The following is a 21,051-nucleotide window of genomic DNA, read 5'->3' on the forward strand; positions in this document are numbered from 1 at the left end:
GACTCCTCTAGTATATCAAATCACACCATGTTAATACATTAAAATGTTCAATTTTTGAAGTGGTGTTAACTTCTCAGACATTATTCTTTGAGACCCATATCAGTTAAAAAAAAAAATTCAATGGCATTTTCAAAAGTACAACTGAGGGTAATTTACAAGACCTAATGATGTTAGGGAAAGGAATGGATTGTGTAGTCATAAACTTGCTAGTGGGAGAAAAGTGAGAAAGAGAATAAAACAATTCATTTATATCTGTGGTGGCAGTAGATAAGAAAGACTTCCTTGGCCCATTACACAAGGAAACATTTCAGCCAAAAAGGTGACAGCACTATCATTTTCAATAGGAGAACAATGAACTATTTTTGCTGGGAAGGATAATAGCAAAGTAAAAAGGGATTTGGAAGTCTTCAAGCAACAGGACATCATGAATCCTTTGACTGGTGAAGGGTGTGCCTTTTCAAGTGAGAACATACTTCTACCCTCCAAAAATGGTACCCATGAATAAAGGCCTTTCAAGTTATGTGTTTTTTAAGCTAATCACAATCTGAAGTGATTAAACATTCTTACTCAGAACTCAAGAAAGCAGTTGTTGGCTGGGATCCAAAACAGGAAGAGAAGTCTCCCTCAGAATTCAAAAGCTATTATCTCCAGCACACTGCATACCTCGGTATGTCCAGATACACTCACAATGAATGCTCCAGTACTAATTGTAAGTCTAATGCTTAAGGATGCTACTATATATAAAAGTTACATTAGGGAAACGTAATAATGTTAGATGGGCAGTTTGTATGCCAATGGTTGCCTTACTAAATTTAGTGGGTTTAGATTAATAAGAGGAAAACCCTAAATCATCTTCAGGAAACATTCGCAGCAGCAGGGATAAAAGGACACGGAGCAGGATGCACTGGGTATAGTTGGAGAATATTAGGCTCTGGATACTGAGGCTCCTTCTTACTTTACACTAGTGGTATAGGGGTCACTGCAGTGTGGCACCTTCCTGTGTCACTAGGGTAACAGGAGCAGCCGACATCCATATGAAGGTGCCCATGCTGGCACCTTTTCCCCATTAAGACCCAAACAGGGGACACCTTGCCAGGTCCAGAGGTCCCAGGCTGGGCTACACAAACCCATCCCCATGAGGGAGGAAAATATAGCTATTGCTTTAGGATATTTATTCAAACTTATTTGCATTGAGCTATGTGGGTGTCTAGATCCCATAACATCTTCCGAGATTTGCTGGAGCCAACAAGAAGCAGTCTTAGAACAAAAAAAAAAAAAGGCACCTTAATAATCAGGGACACTGAAATCCCAGGACAAGTGGAAGTCAGTGCTGCTGATAGTATTTTATAGAGAACATATGTAGGCTTCTGTTTTCTAGCCAGCATACAAGAACTGACCCCAAATCCCAGGGACAGAAAAAAAGTGTTCAAAGGACATACACAAAGGATACACACACACACACACACACACACACCATACTACCGTATTTGGCTATAAATACAAATTTGGGTAGCCAGAAATGTAAGGAGCTTAAAGAAACAAAGCTGAAGGACAACCAATAATCCTCTTTTTTCCCCAAGTAGCTGTTTATTTTTATTTTTTTTTGAAAGGGGGCCTGTGTTACAAGTTTGTATTGGGCCCAAATAAATGATGCTTGGGCACTGCTTCCTATGCCAGCATTGCCCCAGCTTCTGGAAGGGAGGAATCACCCTGTAGGCTCCTCTCATGTACTCTAAGGCTGCCCAGGTTATCCCAGGGATTTAGGAAGGAGCTGAGGTGTGCTTGGCTCTTATGCCACCAGTGCAAACTTAACAATGGGGTCTTGGAGATAAGTATTCTATGCTTCCCATGCTCAGTTGGGGATACTGGAGATACAAGTTCCTGGGTCTTGGAAGAATGTAAAAATCTGCCTTATTTCTTCTTATCTCTCGGCATGATAGCCATGAACAATACTGTGAGAAGTACACTAAGGCTGATCTACAAGCTGCTCCAAAATTAAAAGCCTCTTGTGCTGTTGCTAATCACAGTTTATATAGAGAGGCACTGCCTTAAAGATAAGCATATTCATCATGTTAACTAAATGGGTTTGTAGGGGAGAAATTCCTTCTGTGCAACCAGTCCTGAGAAGAGTATGCTCGCTCCACATCAGAAACACAGCTGACCTGGCTTGGTTAGGATTTGAACACAGGACTGTTCATGCTCTAAACAAAATATCATATCCCTAGACCAGGGGTGGGTGATTTCCATGGCTCTGGGAGCCAATTTCTCCTCCTGTGGGCCATGTGTTCCCCACCCCTGCCCTAGACCAACAACCTAGACCCCCTTTATCCAGAGCAATGTACTTCTCAAAATATTTTTGATTTTTTTATTGATTTCCTTAATAGAGCATTTACAGATAAAATCACTAATAAATACAGTAAATGTATAAATATGATTCAACAGATTGATCAGACATACTACTGAACAGTTCATTTCTAGAACATTTCTACTTTATAGATCAGAGTAAGTGTCTCTGCATCCTTACCTGTTCCTTTGGGCTGGATATGATACTGCCCAATCACAGCCAAACTAAAATTTTGGATTTATCAATTGTTTTCTAAGGGCAGAATCACTGTTCTATGAAGGTAGACCAAAAGAAGGGTTCGAAATGAACTCGGATTCCCTTCTGAAGACAATGGTCACTCTGCACTTATCTCTATAGCTAATACAGCTCAGAAATTGTCAATCATTACTGCGATTTCATTGGCTAAACACGCAGAAAGGTGGTAGCAGGCTTGTTTCTCACAAAACGATTGGACAGAACAGTGCCTGAACATTTTGTTTCATATCTTGAGTGCTACAAGGCTTGCTCTTTTTTATTATTTGAAAGATGGGGATCGGAGCTAGCTAGTGAGCCCCCTGAGATGGTATGCTTGGGGCTGTTGCCTCCTTAGCCCGTTGGTAAATCTGACCACGAGGATGGGGAGTGAAAACTTTTCCCACCCGCAGCAAACCCTGCTGAAACACCAATCCCAGATGTATTGGGATCACTGATGGGGGAGGCTAAAGCAGTCTTTTCATTGCAGCCAAGAAACATAGCTGGGGCTCCCTGGGGATTCACAGGCCACATGGAAAGCAGCAGAGGGCTGCATGTAACCCACAGGTTGCCTACTCCTGATCTGAGAGAAGGAATAGCTTATCCAATCCACCAACCAATTAATGTAATTTGCAAAGTAATTATATATATGTGTGTGTGTGTGTGTGTGTGTGTGTGTATTCTGGGTACAGCTGTCCCACTTCTAACCAGGCCAGTGTTCCTGTAGTAGTCACATCTTTGAACATTTGTGTGCACACTTCCAGGGATCCTAGCTCAATCGGCAACATGCATGCAGCAAACACATTTACCCTATAAGGCGTGGAACAGCCCTGACATCTTCTTTTGACATTATAATTTTTGTTCTCAGGGGCACAACAAGAAGTCATTCCCAAAGACCAAACTTTAGGAGGTCTGATGTCCTTATCTATTTTCAAGTTAGGCACTGATTCTGTGAAGCTGCTTCTAGGATTCATGGCATAGCCATGTCTGCCTCATACACAAATAAGGATCATAAGTCCTTTTAACATTATGCTTTTTGTCAGGGGAAAAATATTGCCCATGCAGTCCTGTGAGTAAACAAATGGTAGGGTTGAAAAAGGTCTATAACTACAAAAGCTTTACATCAGTTCACAATGGTGGACATGTATTATGGGGGGGGGGGTTGCCCTCAGTCCAGTTAATCAAATATTTATTTGGTCTTAATACATATACATAATTCTGGGCCATGTAAGATGACATCAGTATGTAGCAGCTCATTAAAAAAAAAAATCTTTTGAGTGTGCCCCTGCCCCTGCCCCCAGATTGCAATTAAGAAAACCATTTAAATGTATGATATTTTGTTTGGGTTGAATTTACTGAATTTACCACCTTGACCTCCTACAAAGGACAAGATATAAACAAGACAGACAGACCGACCATGCTCCAAATAAAGTTAATTGACTTGAAAAGACAAGTCAGTGTCTGCAATGACCACTGTTTCTCCTACACCCCTACACACACACACACGCGTGCGCGCACGTATGTGGTATAGGCATCTTTACATGCTTCCCTACTATATTCTATCTTGCAAACAGGGCCATCTTCTAAAACAAATATGTGCTTACTTATAGAAGTAAAAAGGCATATTTATATTTTAGTAAGAAAAAAATACACCTATATTGTAATAGTAAATAATTTTTCTAGGAAATACATAACCATTTACCTGCATTCGGCCTTAAACCTCCAAGTCCGCTAAAGCCAATATAAAGCATGACTTAAATGGAGGAGAATGATAATTACATGATGAGAATGCTGTTTTTGTGTTATCAGCATGGCCAGGACCAATACATGGAGCCATATTCTCATGGGATAAATTGTAATGGTCACAGATGGGAAATGTGAGCATGTGAATTGGTACAATGCGAAGGGAAGAAACAAAGCTCAGTAATGGAACACATTCCTTGCATTCAGAAGGTACCAATTTTGATCCTTCACATCTCCATTTAAAAGGATCAGATAGCAGGTGATGTTAAAAACCTCTGCTCGAGCCCCTGGAAAGCTGCTGCCAGTGATAATAGACATAGACAATCATGGGCTAGATGGACAAACAGTCTGACATTATAAGTTCCCAGGTTCCCAACATGAAGTATCAAAGCATTCCAATTCCAGACTGTAAAATAAACTATGCACATTGATGCATATGGCATGTGAATTCAGATGTTCCTAAAATCCCATTGCTAATTAAGCATCTATTTCAACTTCACAATAGGAAAATAAGTAATCTCTTATGACTGTATGTCCTGCCTATGTGATCTGTTTACCCCCTTTTTGTGGCAGATGGATTAAATAAGTAAGGAGCATAAGTAGTCTGGTTTTATTCACACGCCTATTGGTGTGAATAAATGGACAGCAGGAAGTGGATCATATGAAGCTTCTAAAGGTTAACGTTCCAATTTCCCAGAAATCATTTAAGTTTTATAATGTTCAGGGTATATCTGCTCAACCCCACATGAACCATGCTTTTCCCATTCAGGAAGCACCAAGAAGAATTCAGTGGAACAGATAAAAATACAAAACAGAATGGACAGCCAGCCAGCTTACACTAGATGATAACAAGCTCAGGCAAATAAAAAAGGACTTGGCTGGGTGGGTCAAGAGGCAAAATCATAGCACATCAATATAACAGAGGGTCAACTGTGTGCCTTAGCTTTTGTCTCAATTATCAGTGCTATGCTACCCAGAAAGTACCAGATTGTCTTTTTACTCCAGGTGGGGTGACGGTTGGGTAGGTTTAAAACCATTAGATCCATTTGTTTTGATCTGCTCTTCTCTGGGTTCAGCCATTTCAGACACAGAAGAATCAAAAGAGTTGGGGAGAAAGATATAATTCTTTACTATTTCACTAGGAATGGCAGGGAGAGCTTAAGAGCTGTCCGTAACTGAGCTTCTGTTTTCTGAGTCTAAGTGCACAAGTGACACACATGGTAAACAAGAGACCACAAAAAGGGGGAAGCGTTGGTACAAGCAGTGCCGCCACGACAAGGCCCTTCCCCATAGGCACTGGTTATAGGGCAGAAAAAAGATCCAAAAATTATATACAGCCCAAGCAATGCATGACTGCCGCATGGGAGCTGCTTTTTCATGGTCTTGCACCACTCAGTTAACATGGTTGAGGCTTATGCCATGACTCGTTCCAGTGCAAGCTTTGCCTAGGTTCTAGAGAAGATGACACTGGCACAGGAAGGAGTCATATTTTTCTTCCATCCATTATTGGGAATATGTGGAACCAGGTCACAGGGATCAAACTCCCACACTGCTGTGGGTAATGTATGAACTGGGTAATGTTCAAGTCAAACCGAAATGGTGCAACTGTTCTCGGTGTGCCTTTCTCTCCTCTGATTCCATTGTTCCTGTATGCCACCAAATTGCCAGTGAGAAAAGCAGCATCTAGGCAATACCAGGCAGTACATTAGCTTAGATTTCTAAATGTTGTTTGCCATTCCAGTAAGATGGCTGCAGTCTTGAAGAAAGAATGGCAAAATCCGTGTTCAGTTCAAGAGCACGTGTCCTTGCAGGTCCTTGCCTAAGACCTAGCCCCAATGCACTTAGCATCTAGAGAGAGGTCTGCCTGAAAACCTACATTAACCAGTTGACTGGGAGGTGGGGGCCATGGAAGTAGCAAGGCCAGATGGATGAGAACTGCTGGGGACCTGTAGCCATCAGCTTCACTGTAGGTGACCACATAGGACTCTGAGGCTGTGGGTTTTGGCAGAATAGCTTGAGGAGGTGTAATTAGGTTGGGGAAGAGGAGCTGGAAAGACATTCAGAGAAACCCAGGCAATGCACAGCTGACATTTGAAAACAATTTATTCAGTATAGCAGTGAACCAGATGATGGAAGCTTACAGAGCCCTATCTCAGGGCTCAAAGTAGAGTATACTCTGCAGGGCCAGACAGATAACCAAAACCTATACTGGATTATCTGCAGAAAGGAGCATGCACTTATGAGAATATATTGAAGTACAGCCTGGAACAGTGGTCTTCAAACTGTGTTTAGGAAAACCCGGGGATTACTTGGAAACATCAAGGGTTCCTCAGGGAGAAGAACAGTAATAGCAGACAAGCTTTCCAGGGAAGCCGCTTGCCTACCACTATCAATCTTCACCTGCAATTTGCAACAATGCAGGGAAATTTGAGGCGTGTTCTAGGTCATGCTCTCTCTCCATGTTGTAAAGCCTAACAGGCCTGGCCACTGAGTGACCCATATGAACTGACTGTGTGCCCTAAAACATGCCCAGAATATTCTACAATGTGCAGAGGTTTCTTAAGAGACAATGTTCTGTGAAGATAAAAGGTTTGCGGGTGGGGGCACTGGCTTAGAAGAAGCAATGGCAACTGTGTGGATCTTCACAGTGACTACAGCAGAATGTATGAACTACTTCTGAGCCCTTTAGAATGATTCTAGCACCTTGGGATGGAAATTGCTTCACAACCTGAGGGGTATTAAACTGGGGGACCCTGGGCAGTAGGATGTAAAGATAAGGTATATAGAAGGGAGCAGTTGCTCTATAAAATGGCGGATTGCATTCAGTTTGTATCAGTTTGCTTACAAAGTTAATTTGATAAGGCCATTATATTCTTTCCTGCACTAGCCCTATTTTGCTTTCTCTGTTGCAAGCTCTGTTAACAAGAATTTTTAAACCAGAAACCTTATTTTCATCCAGCTACTGCAATAATGCACAATTTAACCACTCTTCCTCATTTCTGACAAGGTATTCACAACAAGTAATAAAGGAACACAAGAATCAAATGGGTAATGTAAAGAACTTACTGCTGCAGTTCTGTCCACTTCACAGCGGCTACTTAAAATGAAACAGGCCTCGGCATCATCCATCCTAAAAATGACATGAAAAGTTTAGCAAAACATATTTAACATTCCTGTACCACTTTTAATGACAGTCGAGTTAAAAACCTGCTTTAAAATGTCATCTTTAGGCCTAATTATTATTATTTCCATATTTTCAGCTTGTAGAAACAACCCTTATTAACTAAGGAACACAAACAAAATATATCCAGTAAAAACAAAAAGATATAATAATGCATTATAAAATCTATTTGAATAGAACAGAAAAGCATGTCATCAGAAATTATTGTATGTATTTATTATTATATTTCTACATTAAATTAAATTTAAATTACATTACATTCAACATTTTAAAAGATCATATTCTGGTATATTTTTCAAGGTAAGTTTATTATTAATTATTTAAAACATTTATAACCTGCCCTTCCCTTTAAAAATCTCAGGGCAGCTAACAACAATAAGTCAAAACCAAATAAAAATAAAATCAGACTTACTAAAAGCAGCAGAATGCAACAAATAAAAGGCAGCCATTAAGAGAAGCAGATACCCTCCAGCAATAAAAACAGTTCAGTGCAATGAGTTAACACCCAAATGAGGGGTGGATCTCAAAACCATTCATATCCTGAACATCCTCCTAAACAGGGTATTTTCAAGGGAATGCTGTTAATGAGGTGATGAGATGAGTCTCTCTTGAAAGGGAGTTTCCAACCCTGGACACCATCACTGAAAAGTCCTTTCCTGGGTCCCAACTAATTGTACTTTCCGTTTCCGTGCCTTTAGGACACACAAGAGGGCCTTTGATGAAGAACTTAGCACATGGGCTGGGGCAGGCTCATATGGCAGAGACAGCACTTCAGATATCTTGGTCTGAAATCACGAGGGGCTTTAAAGGTCATCACCAGTACTTTAAATAGCCCAGAAACAGTTAGGAAGCCAGTGGAGTTGTTTCAATAAGGGAGCCATGTCCTCTTTATATGCACTCCTGTTTAAAACCTGGCTACTGCATTCTGAACCAATTATAGGTCTTTATAGGCAGCCCTGTGTCAGGAGCATTACAATGTGATGCAGATGTGATGAAACCAGGGCATATATCACCCTGGCCAAGTCTGCTGTCTCCAGAAATACCTGCAGCCTCTGCACCATCTTCAGCTAGGCAAAGGTACTCCTTGCCAAAGCAAACTCTTGGGCATCCAGGGTCAAGGCTGGGTCCAAAGGAGCCCCATACTACACAGTGGGGTTTTTTTTTCCTTCACCTTGTTAAGGTGTCCCCTCCTCATAATATCACCAGAATCATATTCCACCAAGCTAGAATCCAAAGCACATCCGTATCATCATTGCAAAAGCAATCTTAATATTATTCTTCCCTTCCTGAGTCTTGCTGAATCTCTGTAAGCTTGATGCATCCTGTCCTCTTATTACCCTTTTCTATGGAACTATCAAAAATGAAATATTGAAAATTACTATAAAAAAAGAAAGACATGAATTGCTTTAAAAAAAAAATCCACATGCAACTTCTTTTATAGCCACTAATTTTCATTAGCCTGGCACATTTTTTTCATACAGAGGCTGCATAATAATATGCAAACTGAGATAATGAGCAACAAAAAATGATGCAGCATTTTTTAATGGTGGCTAAAACGTAGCTAACACTTGATTTACTAGAAGGGCTACTGAGTGATCTTTCACTATATCCTCATAACAAGAGATGCACATACTGCTGCTTAGCAACTTCCCAGTTTACTGGGCTACATTTCTTATAATACGGTCTATTAAGCTCTCACCGTGTCGCCTTCCATAGAAAGTGTTAAAAAATAGTCTTGAGAAGTGTGCATTCAATTACTTGTTTTGTAAGGAGAAAAGTACATTTTTATAGCTGCTTGGCTTTGAGGTTATTACAGGCTAAATTCCTATTATGTTCAAGGGATAGTTTTTTTAAAAAAATTCAAGCTAACCTTCTAACACAGAGAAAAAATTCTTTTTAGCAAGATCAGATTGCTAGCTGAAACCGGAAGCATTTGGATGCTTATTTCTTAAGCAACCATTTTCAGGCCCGTCTCCAGGTATTTGAGCTTTATGCAAGGTACAATTTTGCTGCCTCCATCCCCACATCACTATTGGTTCTGGAATAGCATAAAATGCGCTCATGGCAGTCAAGGGCGGCGGTGCGGGGGGGGGGAGTTACATGAGATTCCAGGGATACTGATTTCTTCTATTTTTAATTTCTTTAACATTACAACCAGAGGTACTGCTGGGTACTTAAATGATTTGGGGCACGGGTCCATAGGCCAGCCTCAAGAGGCAAATGTGCATAAAAATTGCATATACTACTACATATGAATAGATCTGAATTTAGAAATAAAACTGACAATGCCCATGTGCTGACAACACCCATGGTAGTTAATCTGGAATTTTAAAAGATGGCCAGAATGCAATCAAGAGATCAACTAATATGGTTTAGATTACAGAGCAATCTACACCATATTTCCTAGGGGCTAAATATGCACCCTAAGGAGTATTGGTTCTATTTTGTGTAAATGGCTGGGTACAGAAGCAGAGAAGGTGACACATTGGGCGAGTTCGACCTAGTTACTTTTGGAGAAGCTACTGAAGTTGCGCAAAATCCTCCTTTTACTGCGAAGCCTGTAAATTTGCACCAATTCCCTCTCCATTTACTTCCCTGCCTTTAAATTAAAATATTTCTGAGAGTTTAGCAGACCGCGCCCCATAACTGCAGCAGTTAAAGGGGCCACAAAAAGGTAGTGGGGAGCCAATATCTCCCCTTTCCAGTGCTGGAGTCTCTGGGAAGTGTTGAATGGAAGCAGGACACTGACAAGTGTCAGTTCAACACTTAAAAGCAAGGAGATTACCTTGGTAATTAGGAATATTGTCCCCCCTACACACACCCACACACCTTTTGGTGCACCTACTTCTCCCGCCCCCCTTTTCAGTGCTACTCGGTTACACTATTGGATTTCTCCTCTCCTTTAGTATTATTTTCCCCTTGTATGTTACCTACTCCACATCTCTCCTTTTGAAAGCTGAAACGTACAAGGACATTGACAAGGCAAGACTACACATATCAGGCAGGCAGATCTGCACACTTGTGAAGGAACCGGGGGGGGGGGGATATTACCCAGGCCGCATTTGGTGGGAAAAGGGGTAGAGAGGTTGAAGCTGAAGTGGTGGAAGGGCACACTTAGCAGAGGCAACTGCCTCAGAAAGGAAATGGAAGGTGAGTGTGGGGTGGGGAAAGGACTTGTGTTTGGGACTGAATTGCACTTGGCAGAGGGCTGGCCAGGTGGTGCCTTTGAAAGCTGGAAATGGGTAGGCTGTTGGATTGGGAGCAACAAGGATGTTGCTACTGCAGACAAACCTTGGGAGCAGCTCCTCCCGTTCCAGGATTCCAGAGCACTGACGGTAGGAGGAGAAAGGCACAGGCAGTGTGTGTGTATCTGGGAGAAGGGCCGGAGCTGAAGCAGTGGCAGTGTGCACATTTTGCAGCAGCAATGGCCCGAAAGTGGAAGGGGAGGGGAAGTGGTGATGGTGTACACTTGCTGCCACCAATCAAAGACAAAGACAGACAGCCACTTGCCACAACTGCTGCTCAGCACCCCCTGTAACTGACACCCCCTGACCATTTCTTTCTGAAAGACATAAACGTATATATAATATAAAAGCTATGTTCCCTCTCTCTCTCTATATATATATGCACACACACACACACACACACATATCACACACACTCACGCACACTATTTCCTTTCAAGCAGATCCAGGCTTGATTGTTTTTTTCATACCATTTTTTTATTTTATATGCATGCTCCCCTAGTAGATTCCCAGGAAAATGCAAGCTCATCCTGTTATTACTTGTTATTCAAAGGAAACCAGTACCAAGTTACTATACATGCTTACTCAGAAGGAAATCTCACAGTGTTCAAAAGGTCTTACTCCCAGTTAAGTGTGGAGTTGCATTGCTATACCTTCTTATCTGATAGTAAGTCCCATTGAACTCAATGGGGCTTACTTCTAAGTAGACATGCATAGGATTGTGCTGTAGATCTCTGTTTTGCAACCCAAAAATTCTTGTTAGAATCTGGGGAAATCCTGGGAGTCAAACAACTACAGCAACAACTACACATTTTAGCCCTCCAAATTGGAGAGGCACATTTTAATGTGATAACAACAGAACCTGTTGCTACTTTCAACCTAATTTTTAAAACAACATCAAAAAAGGACTTCTTATCCATACTGATGACAAGGAATGGCTGAAGAGATTCCCAGGAAGTCTGACAAACTCTGAAAGTTGTGTAAAATATGAATTACTGAAGACTGAATCTAAGGGTAATCAAGGTTTGCTTATACCATCCTGAAATAACAATCCTTCATATGACTTCAGCTTTGGAATTGTTTGTATGATCACTCTGCAAGTCCATGGCTGATGCAGGTGAAAACCAGAAACAAGTGAATGGATACAGTATTTCCCCTCCATGTCTTGACTGATGCCTCAAGTAAGGCGACATGAAATATAACTTGTTCAAAATCAGGGAAGGCCATTAGATTTGATAAACATGGTCTTCTGCCTTCCTGATGGATAGGGCATTAAAACACTTTCGTAGAGCAGGAAATATCCTGTTCTGAGAATTAAAGCATAGGAAGCCTGCAGACCTAATTCTTACATGACAAGAGCAGCAAACGTAATTGCTGCTTCCTACCATTGCTTTCCATGATGTTCCAGGGCAGGCAATGTATGAAAGTAAGAACTATAACTACTATGAGGTGCAGAATATCATTATAGATCATAAGAAGGATTTTGAAAATGGAATATCTAATCACATTGAACCAAGCAATGTTCTTGTCTATGACTGAATGATGTAAATATTTGTTATTTTTACTTCTGTGCTCCAGAAAAACTAACCACAGTCACCGTCAGTGTAAGTACTACTGTAGTGTGTACTTTGAGCCACGTCACCAAATACACTTAGGGGGACGTACAGTATTTATTGTGCCACATCACAATGTACACTCAGGGAGATGTACACTCAAGGTAATTTTTAGTGTAAATGCGATCAACATGTGTATCCTACAGGTACACATATCAGGAAGTTCTGATAGCTTGCAGCTCGCTGCTCAGTGTAAACCCAGGTTTGCCTACGCATAGCATCTAAAAGTCTCCCTAAGCAAGGGCTTTCCTCACAACAATTCCATTAATTCAGATGAAACTAAATTAAGAGAATATATATAAAAGCTCAAAAAAAAAAAAAAAAAAAAAGAGGCAAGCAGGAGGTCAAATGACATCTTGGACCAATAACATTAAAAACCAGATTGTTAATACCTAGAATTCCAAACAAGCAAATATTTCAAAATGTAAGAATGAATGACTTTACCAGGGGTGGGTAATATGCAGCCCATGAGCTGCCCCCAGTGCAGCCCCTGCCAACCGCTGCTGCCACCACCACTGAAATCCGCAGCAGCAAAAAACCCCATCAGCTTACCAGTACGGAGCGGTAACTACTAGGCCAAATTTAGCTTGAGAACATTTGACCTGGTTACCGCTCCATAGCCTCTACAGACCGGTAAAAAGGTCAAATTTAGCTTGAGAACAAACTAAATTTGATCCAGTTACTGCTCCATAGCAATTTGCCACTGAATGTCAGCAGCAAACCATTTATTTTTTTGCCACCACCAGTGTCAGCCCACAGAATTCTATGTGGCAGAAGCGGCAGCAGAAGCTGGAATATGGCCCCTGGGGGTGTGTCCTTGGGTGAAAATGGCCCCTGGAACCCACCTCCCGAAGTTGCCCACCCCTGGACTATACCAATAATATACAGGATTTCAAACATATAACTTTCATTTTGCCTCTGGCTTTGAAGATCAAAATTATGAAACTCAAATGGCAAAGAAAGAAAGAAAACACTGATATTTTCACACATACTTTGCTCTTAGCAGGTCTTGATCCTTCAGTGCTGAACCCTGCAGATAAATAACTCTTTGGGACCACATTGGGATTTGTAGCACTCTTCGTACCTGAGCATCCATCTCAGTTGGGCACAGGATAACCACATAATAGTCCTGTAAACGTGTGTAAGAAGGTATGTTAGAGGCGAGGACAAAACAAGAGAGAATGTTATATGGGTATATTTTTGTGTGGAACGTCGTTTAGCTCAGAGAAATTGGGGCGGGGTGGGGTTTAAATTCATGAGAGGTAACTTATTTCAACTTTCAGTTCTCCAAAGAAAAAGGAAAATGGTTCCATGCTATTTAGTCCTACTGTGATTTTGCTGAAGCCAAGGCTGCCCAGCAAGATACCAAAGTACAAAGCTGGGCACCATGCTGTGATGAATTTAATTCACTTCCTCTGGCAAAGCATGTTTAAGCATTATATGTTTGGAAAATAATCTGGCTGTGTAGCAGAAAACACACATTTGACAGGTTGCCACAGACATCTCACTGAATCTTGTGAGAAACATCTTGTGAGCACTAAACAAGCTCTAGCAACCCTGACAACAGGAATCATCAGCTGCTCTTATATCATTTTTAAACATCTGTAGCAATGTATTTTTTCCATAAATGCTTCCTGATTTACCTAAAAATGTATAGGTAAAGCTGCCGGACTTGTGAAGAAGGCCTAGATGAACATTTCTGCACTGAACATTTTAGAAGACAGTCTGCAAGAGATTTCTGCCTGAATTGATATTCTGGTCTGCTTGATTTACCTGGAGCCTTGGATGAGCATAGAACTCATTTAGGAAATCCATGAGCAGGTCAATCTTAAGAGAACTGACACACAATACCACATGTTTTTCTGTCTGAGCTCTGTGTCGGCTGTAATTTCCACCTGATTTTTGTCTTTCCATCCACAAATAAGCGAGCTGTTCAAACTGCAATAAAATTGAAAGATAAAAATTAAACACATATGATTTTTTGTTCATTTTATCTCTTGTTCAGCACTCTGGAATCTGTTTAGATGCGGAGCGGTAGAATGCAAATGAGGTGTGTAAATACCCTGGCCCTCAAAGCATCAAAGAGTCAATAGGATAGAAGCAGAGAAACCATATTGTCCAGTTGCCTAGAGACTACTATTTGTGATTATTTAATTTGAGATGGCTCATTGATATATACAGAACATGTGCTGATTCAAAACCAGTGAGTGATGTACACGCATGGATAAATGGGAAGCTAAAGCTAATAGACACGTCCCAAGAAAGCAAGAGATAAATCCCCCCTGTAACTTCAGACTGGCAGTAGAGGGAATTCACATGTTTGTATGCTCCCTTTACAATGAAATGTCCAGTCTGTGGAAAGCCATCATGTCAGGGAGAGGACCAGGCTGCAACCTAATATGCCTGCCATAGGAGTGGATGGAAACCATTTCATCATCTAGAAAGGAGTGCATTTGTGGACATCATTGAGCTGGGGACTAAAAGTACTACTCATAGTGAACATGACCATCCAAAATAAATTTGTTGTTGTTCAGTCGTTAAGTCATGTCCGACTCTTTGTGACCCCATGAACCATAGCACGCCAGGCCTTCCTGTCCTGCGCTCTCAGAGCGTACTCAAGTTCATATTCATTGCATCGGTGATGCTATCTAGCCATCTCATCCTCTGCCGTCCCCTTCTCCTTTTGCCTTCAGTCTTTCTCAGCATCAGGGTCTTTTCCAGTGAGTTTTCTCTTCGCATTAGGTGGCCAAAATATTTGAGCTTCAGTTTCAGTATCTGTCCTTCCAATGAGCAGTCAGGGTTAATTTCCTTTAGGATGGACTGATTGGACCTCCCTGCAGTCCAGGGGACTCATAAGAGTCTTCTCCAGCGCCACAGTTCAAAAGCATCAATTCTTCGGCACTCAGCCTTCCTTATAGTCCAGCTCTCACAGCCATACATTACTACTGGGAAGCTTTGATTATACGGACCTTTGTCGGCAAGGTGATGTCTCTGCTTCTTACTATGCTGTCTAGGTTTGCCATAGCTTTCCTCCCAAGGAGCAAGTGTCTTTTAATTTCATGGCTACAGTCACCGTCTGCGATGATCTTGGAGCCCAAGAAAATAAAATCTGTCACTGCTTCCATTTCTTCCCCTTCTATATGCCAGCAAGTGATGGAGCCAGATGCCATGATCTCAGTTTTTTTTTAATGTTGAGTTTCAAACCAGCTTTTGCAATCTCCACTTTCACCCTCAAGAAGAGGATCTTTAGATCCTCTTCGCTTTCTGCCATTAGGGTGGTATCATCTGCGTATCTGAGGTTGCTGATAATTCTCCCAGCAATCTTACTTCCGACCTGTGAGTCATCCAACCCGGCATTTCTCATGATGTACTCTGCATATAAGTTAAATAAGCAGGGCGACAATATGCAGCCTTGTCGTACTCCTTTCCCAATTTTGAACCAATCGGTTGTTCCATGTCTGGTTCTTACTGTTGCTTCTTGGCCCTCGTACAGGTTTCTCAGGAGACAGGTAAACTGGTCTGGTACTCTCATCTCCTTAAGGATTTGCCACAGTTTGTTGTGATCCACACAATCAAAGGCTTTAGCATAGTCAATGAAGCAGAAATAGACATTTCTCTGGAATTCTCTTGCTTTCCATGATCCAGTGAATGTTGGTGATTTGATCTCTAGTTCCTCTGCCTCTTCGAAACCCCGCTTGTACTTCCGGTAGTTCTCGGTTCACATACTGCTGAAGCCTCGCTTGTAGGATTTTGAGCATAACCTTGCTGGCATGTGAAATGAGTGCAATTGTACGGTAGTATGAACACTCTTTGGCATTGCCCTTCTTTGGAATTGGAATGTAAACTGACCTTTTCCAGTCTTGTGGCCACTGTTGAGTGTTCCAAATTTGTTGGCATATTGAGTGCAGCACTTTAACAGCGTCATCTTTTAGATTTTAAATGGCTCAGCTGGAATACTGTCATCTCCACTAGCTTTGTTGTTAGTAATGCTTCCTAAGGCCCACTTGACTTCACTCTCAAGGATGTCCAGCTCAAGTTCAGTGACCGCATTATCAAGGCTATCAGGGACATTCAGATCTTTCCTGTATAGTTCTTCTGTGTATTCTTTCCACCTCTTCTTAATCTCATCTGCTTCTGTTAGGTCCCTGCCTTCTTTTTCCTTTATCATGCCCGTCTTTGTACAAAACGTTCCCTTGATACCTCTGATTTTCTTGAAACGATCTGTAGTCTTTCCCATTCTATTGTTTTCCTCGATTTCTTTGCATTGTTCATTTAAGAAGGCCTTCTTGTCTCTCCTTGCTATTCTCTGTAACTCTGCATTCAGTTCGATATATCTTCCTCTTTCTCCCTTGCTTTTCGCTTCCCTTCTTTCCTCAGCTATTTGTAAAACCTCCTCAGACAGCCACTTTGCTTTCTTGCATTTCTTTTTCTTTGGGATAGATTTCATTGCTGCCTCCTGAACAATGTTACGGACCTCTGTCCATAGTTCCTCAGGCACTCTGTCTATCAGGTCTAATCCCTTAAATCTATTCCTCACCTCCACTATATATTCATAAGGGATATGATTTAGGTCATACCTGAATGGTTTAGTGGCTTCCCCTACATTCTTCAATTTAAGCCGAAATTTTGCAATAAGTAGCTCATGATCTGAGCCACAGTCAGCTCCAGGTCTTGTTTTTACTGACTGTATAGAGCTTCTCCTTCTTTGGCTACAAAGTACATAATCAATCTGATTTCGATATTGACCATCTGGTGATGTCCATGTGTAGAGTCGCCTCTTGTGCTGTTGGAAAAGACTGTTTGCTATGATCAGTGTGTTCTCTTGGCAAAACTCTATTAGCCTTTGTCCTGCTTCATTTTGTACACCAAGGCCATGAGTGCCTGTTATCCCAGTGATTTCTTGACTTCCTACTTTGGCATTCCAATCCCCTATGATGAAAAGGACATCTTTTTTTGGTGCTAGTTCTAGAAGGTGTTGTAGGTCTTTATAGAACCCATCAACCTCAGCTTCTTCGGCATCAGTGGTTGGGGCATAGACTTGAATTACTGTGATGTTGAATGGTTTGCCTTGGATTCATACTGAAATCATTCTGTCATTTTTGAGATTGTACCCCAGTACTGCTTTTCCCACCCTGTTGTTGACTATGAGTGCTACTCCATTTCTTCTAAGGGATTTTTGCCCACAGTAGTAGATATAATGGTCACCTGAATAAATTTGCCCATGCTTGTCCATTTTAGTTTGCTGATTCCCAAGATGTCAATGTTCAGTCTTGCCATCTCATGTTTGACCACCTCCAGCTTACCTTGATTCATTGATCTTACATTCCAGGTTCCTAAACAATATTGTTCTTTACAGCATCGGATTTTCTTTTCACCACCAGACACATCCACAGCTGAGTGTCCTTTTTGGCTTTGGCCCAGCCGCTTCACTCTTTCTGGTGCTACTTGGAAATACCCTCTGCTCTTCCCCAGTAGTATATTGGACACTTTCTGACCTGAGGGGCCCATCTTCCGGCATCATATCTTTTAACCTTGTGATATGTTCCATGGGGTTTTCTTGGCAGGAATACTGGAGTGGGTTGCCATTTCCTTCTCCAGTGGACCACATTTTGTCAGAACTCTCTGCCATAAACCTGTCCGTCTTGGGTGGCCCTGCACGGCATAGCTTATGGCTTCACTGAGTTACGCAAGCCCCTTCGCCACAACAAGCCAGTGATCCATGAAGGGGTCAAAATAAATACAACTGTCTTAAAAATAAAGTCTGAATGTTTTACCATTTGCTAACATTCATTGTTTAAACCCATAAAATGCCTTTAATATTCCGGCCTAAGCCTTGCATGCAAACACTAGCAGGCTCATTTTCATATCACTCATGTGAGGTAGGGCAGCATAGTTAACTTAATTCTCTTTTACAAAAATTGGACAAGGTAACTTTAGTCATTTGGCCTGAGCTTATAGGCAGGCCATGCCTTCTTTCAGACACCGGAAACAGAAGCCTTAAAAACATTGCACGGGGGGGGTGGGGGTGTAACTGTGTGATAAGAGAACAGTGCCTATTATGGATATGAGCAGAATGGTGAACCTGAAAGCTCAGACATAGAGCCACAGTAACAAAACAAAACAAAAAGTTTTTTGGAATCGCAGTTCAAGGAGGGGGACACCCAACTGGCTTAACAGAAATTGTTATTAGCAGTTCCATGACTGTGTAAATAAATGTGTGGCCTCTATTGCATCATATTTTACTTTCTTGTTCCATGTATGTTTAACAAAGTCCAGTCCATAACTTTACCCATGGTAGGATACTCATGGTTCAGGTAGGCCTGTCGTTCAGGTACGGCCTGCTGTGAATCAAGCCCACATATGAGGTGAGTCAGGTGGTAACCAAAGACAGGTAAAGATGCTTGAGGATTTTCTCTTGGCTCAAAAACCATACAAAAATGCATATTTTAGATTAAAATACATACAGAAATATGTATTTTAGGATAAAATACATACAAAATACATATGTTGGGGAAAATATATTTAACAGTAGTGTAGATTTGTTTTTGTTTTTAATTGACTGTGATGTTTAATTGACTGATGCAGAAACAGAAATAGAACTGACATTTTATTGTTTAATTTATATCCCGCCTTTCCACCAAAAAATTGTGTTCAAGGCAGCTAACAATAAAATCCAGATTAAACACAAAATTATAATCAAAATTATAAAAATAAATACATTATAAACACAATTGAAAACACAACAGAAGAAATAAGCAGCACCAACCAATTAAAAAAACCTTCAGCAACAGATTAGTTTATATGCCAATGGCCTGTCTGAATAAAAGTATATTTGCCTGCCAACAGAAGGGCAACAAAGAGGGGTCAGTTCTTGGCACGGAGTTCGAGAGTCTGGGAGCAGCCACTGAGAAGGCTCCCTCTCACATCCCGACCAAATGTACCTTTGATAGGGATGTACAAAACCCCGCTTACCTGGCTCCGCCGGGTTCCGCTGGGGGGGGGGAGGTGCTCCATCCCTCCCCACGGAATCCTTGCTGCGGGGGGAGGTACTCTGTGCCTCCCCCCGGAATCCTCGCCAGCTGGCTCCGCTGCGCGGGGATTCCGCGGAGCCACCAGCCGGCTCCGCCAGCAGCCGGACATCCAGCCACTGGCTAGCAGGGACGCAAATGGCGGCAGCCGTAGCTGCTGCCATTTGCATCCCTGAATTCAGCCGTGATAGGCTACGTAAAGACTTACATAGCCTATCACGTCTGGGTTAAAAAAAAAAAAATCGCGTACGCAAATGGCGGCAGCTACGGCCACCGCCCATTTGTGTTCCTTATTTTTGGCCATCTTAGTCTATGTAAATATTTACGCAGACTAAGACGAAGACAAGAAAGGGGAACGCAAATAGCGTAGCGGACGCTACTTGCGCTCCCCCTTATTTCCGCCATCTTATTTTCGCCATCGACCCAGGGGGATCTGCGAGGGGGGGGCAGACCGTTCCGCCACAGAGTTCGGGGTGCCGAATGCACTGGCATTCGGCCTCACCGAGATCCGTGGCAGAATCCTCTGACATCCCTAACCTCTGATGGCACTAGTGACAAGAAAAATGCCTCCCCTGAAGATATTAAAACCCAGGCAGCCTCATATGGGAGAAGGCGGTCTTTTAGATAGCCTGGTCCTAAGCCGTATAGGGCTTGATAGGTCGTAACCAGCACTTTGAATTGTGCCTCAAAACAGACCAGTAGCCAGTAAAACTATTGTAACAAGGGAGTCACATACTCCCTGTAACTGGCCCTGGTCAACAATCTGCCCACAGCATTCTGTACTAGCTGAAGCTTCCAGTTTTCAAAGGCAGCCCCACACTGCAGAAGTCCAAACAGGTTGTAATGAAGGCACATGTGACTGTGGCCAGATCAAGCATCTTTAGGAATGGGCACAATTGGCACATTAGTTTCAGCTGTGCAAATGCAAGCTGGCCAATGCTGAAACCTAGGCATCCAGGTTCAGGGCTGAATCCAGGAGAAGCTGGACCAGAAAAAGACTGATCAGTCCATCCCTAGAGACAGGAACTTTTCAAGTGTGGTACACCATCTTTGGAATTCTGTGTAACCTCTTCAGGGAGGTTTGCTGGCACCAGCTTTGTTTTCTTTTCAGCTCCAGGTGAAACAAAAATTATTTGCCCAGGCCTTTTAGGTTTTATTGTTTCATTGTTTTATTATTGTAAGCTGCTCTGAGAGCTTTCAGCTGAATATCCTAAATAAATAAAAATCACTGGGTGATTATGGACAAATCATTAACAGTTGTATTTTTGTTGAGTGGGAATAATGCCACTTGCATTTTATTGTAATGATAAAATAAAAATTGCAAATTCAAATGCTATTGAAGTTATTAATAATTGTTTACAATCGATATCCCATTTGAGAATTCAGTACATCAATCTGTGTGTGGATGGCAAAAAAACACATCTGTGTGCATCTGTGCTTGTGTGTGTGCATGGGTGCGAGAGAAAGACAGACAGATAGGTAGGGTTTCAGGCTGATAGCGTGGAGCGGTGGGATGGAAACAGCAACACATACACAGAGATTAGTTTTTCGGATTCTGAATAGGTTGGTTTTCCCAACCAGCCTCTTGAAAAACAAAACAATTAATACATTATATAATGCAAACTCTGAAAAGAAAAGAAAAATGAAGTACATTTACAATGCAATC

At 41.7% G+C, this 21,051-nt stretch overlaps 1 protein-coding gene across 1 annotated transcript in view; it reads right to left on the reverse strand.

Moving 5' to 3' along the window:
- KCNT2 (potassium sodium-activated channel subfamily T member 2) overlaps positions 1 to 21,051 on the reverse strand; it is a 337,774-nt gene that overhangs the window by 111,175 nt on the left and 205,548 nt on the right. Inside the window, exons 11-13 of the mRNA XM_084851494.1 lie at positions 14,131 to 14,295; positions 13,350 to 13,486; positions 7,385 to 7,448 (exon numbers count right to left, since the gene is read on the reverse strand). Of these exons, the coding sequence (XP_084707620.1) occupies positions 7,385 to 7,448; positions 13,350 to 13,486; positions 14,131 to 14,295 (366 nt within the window). The remainder of the gene's footprint in view (positions 1 to 7,384; positions 7,449 to 13,349; positions 13,487 to 14,130; positions 14,296 to 21,051) is intronic.

Source organism: Heloderma suspectum, chromosome 4 (assembly GCF_057233095.1).
Source record: "Heloderma suspectum isolate Gila_16-S chromosome 4, 16-S_ref, whole genome shotgun sequence".
Taxonomy (NCBI): domain Eukaryota; kingdom Metazoa; phylum Chordata; class Lepidosauria; order Squamata; family Helodermatidae; genus Heloderma; species Heloderma suspectum.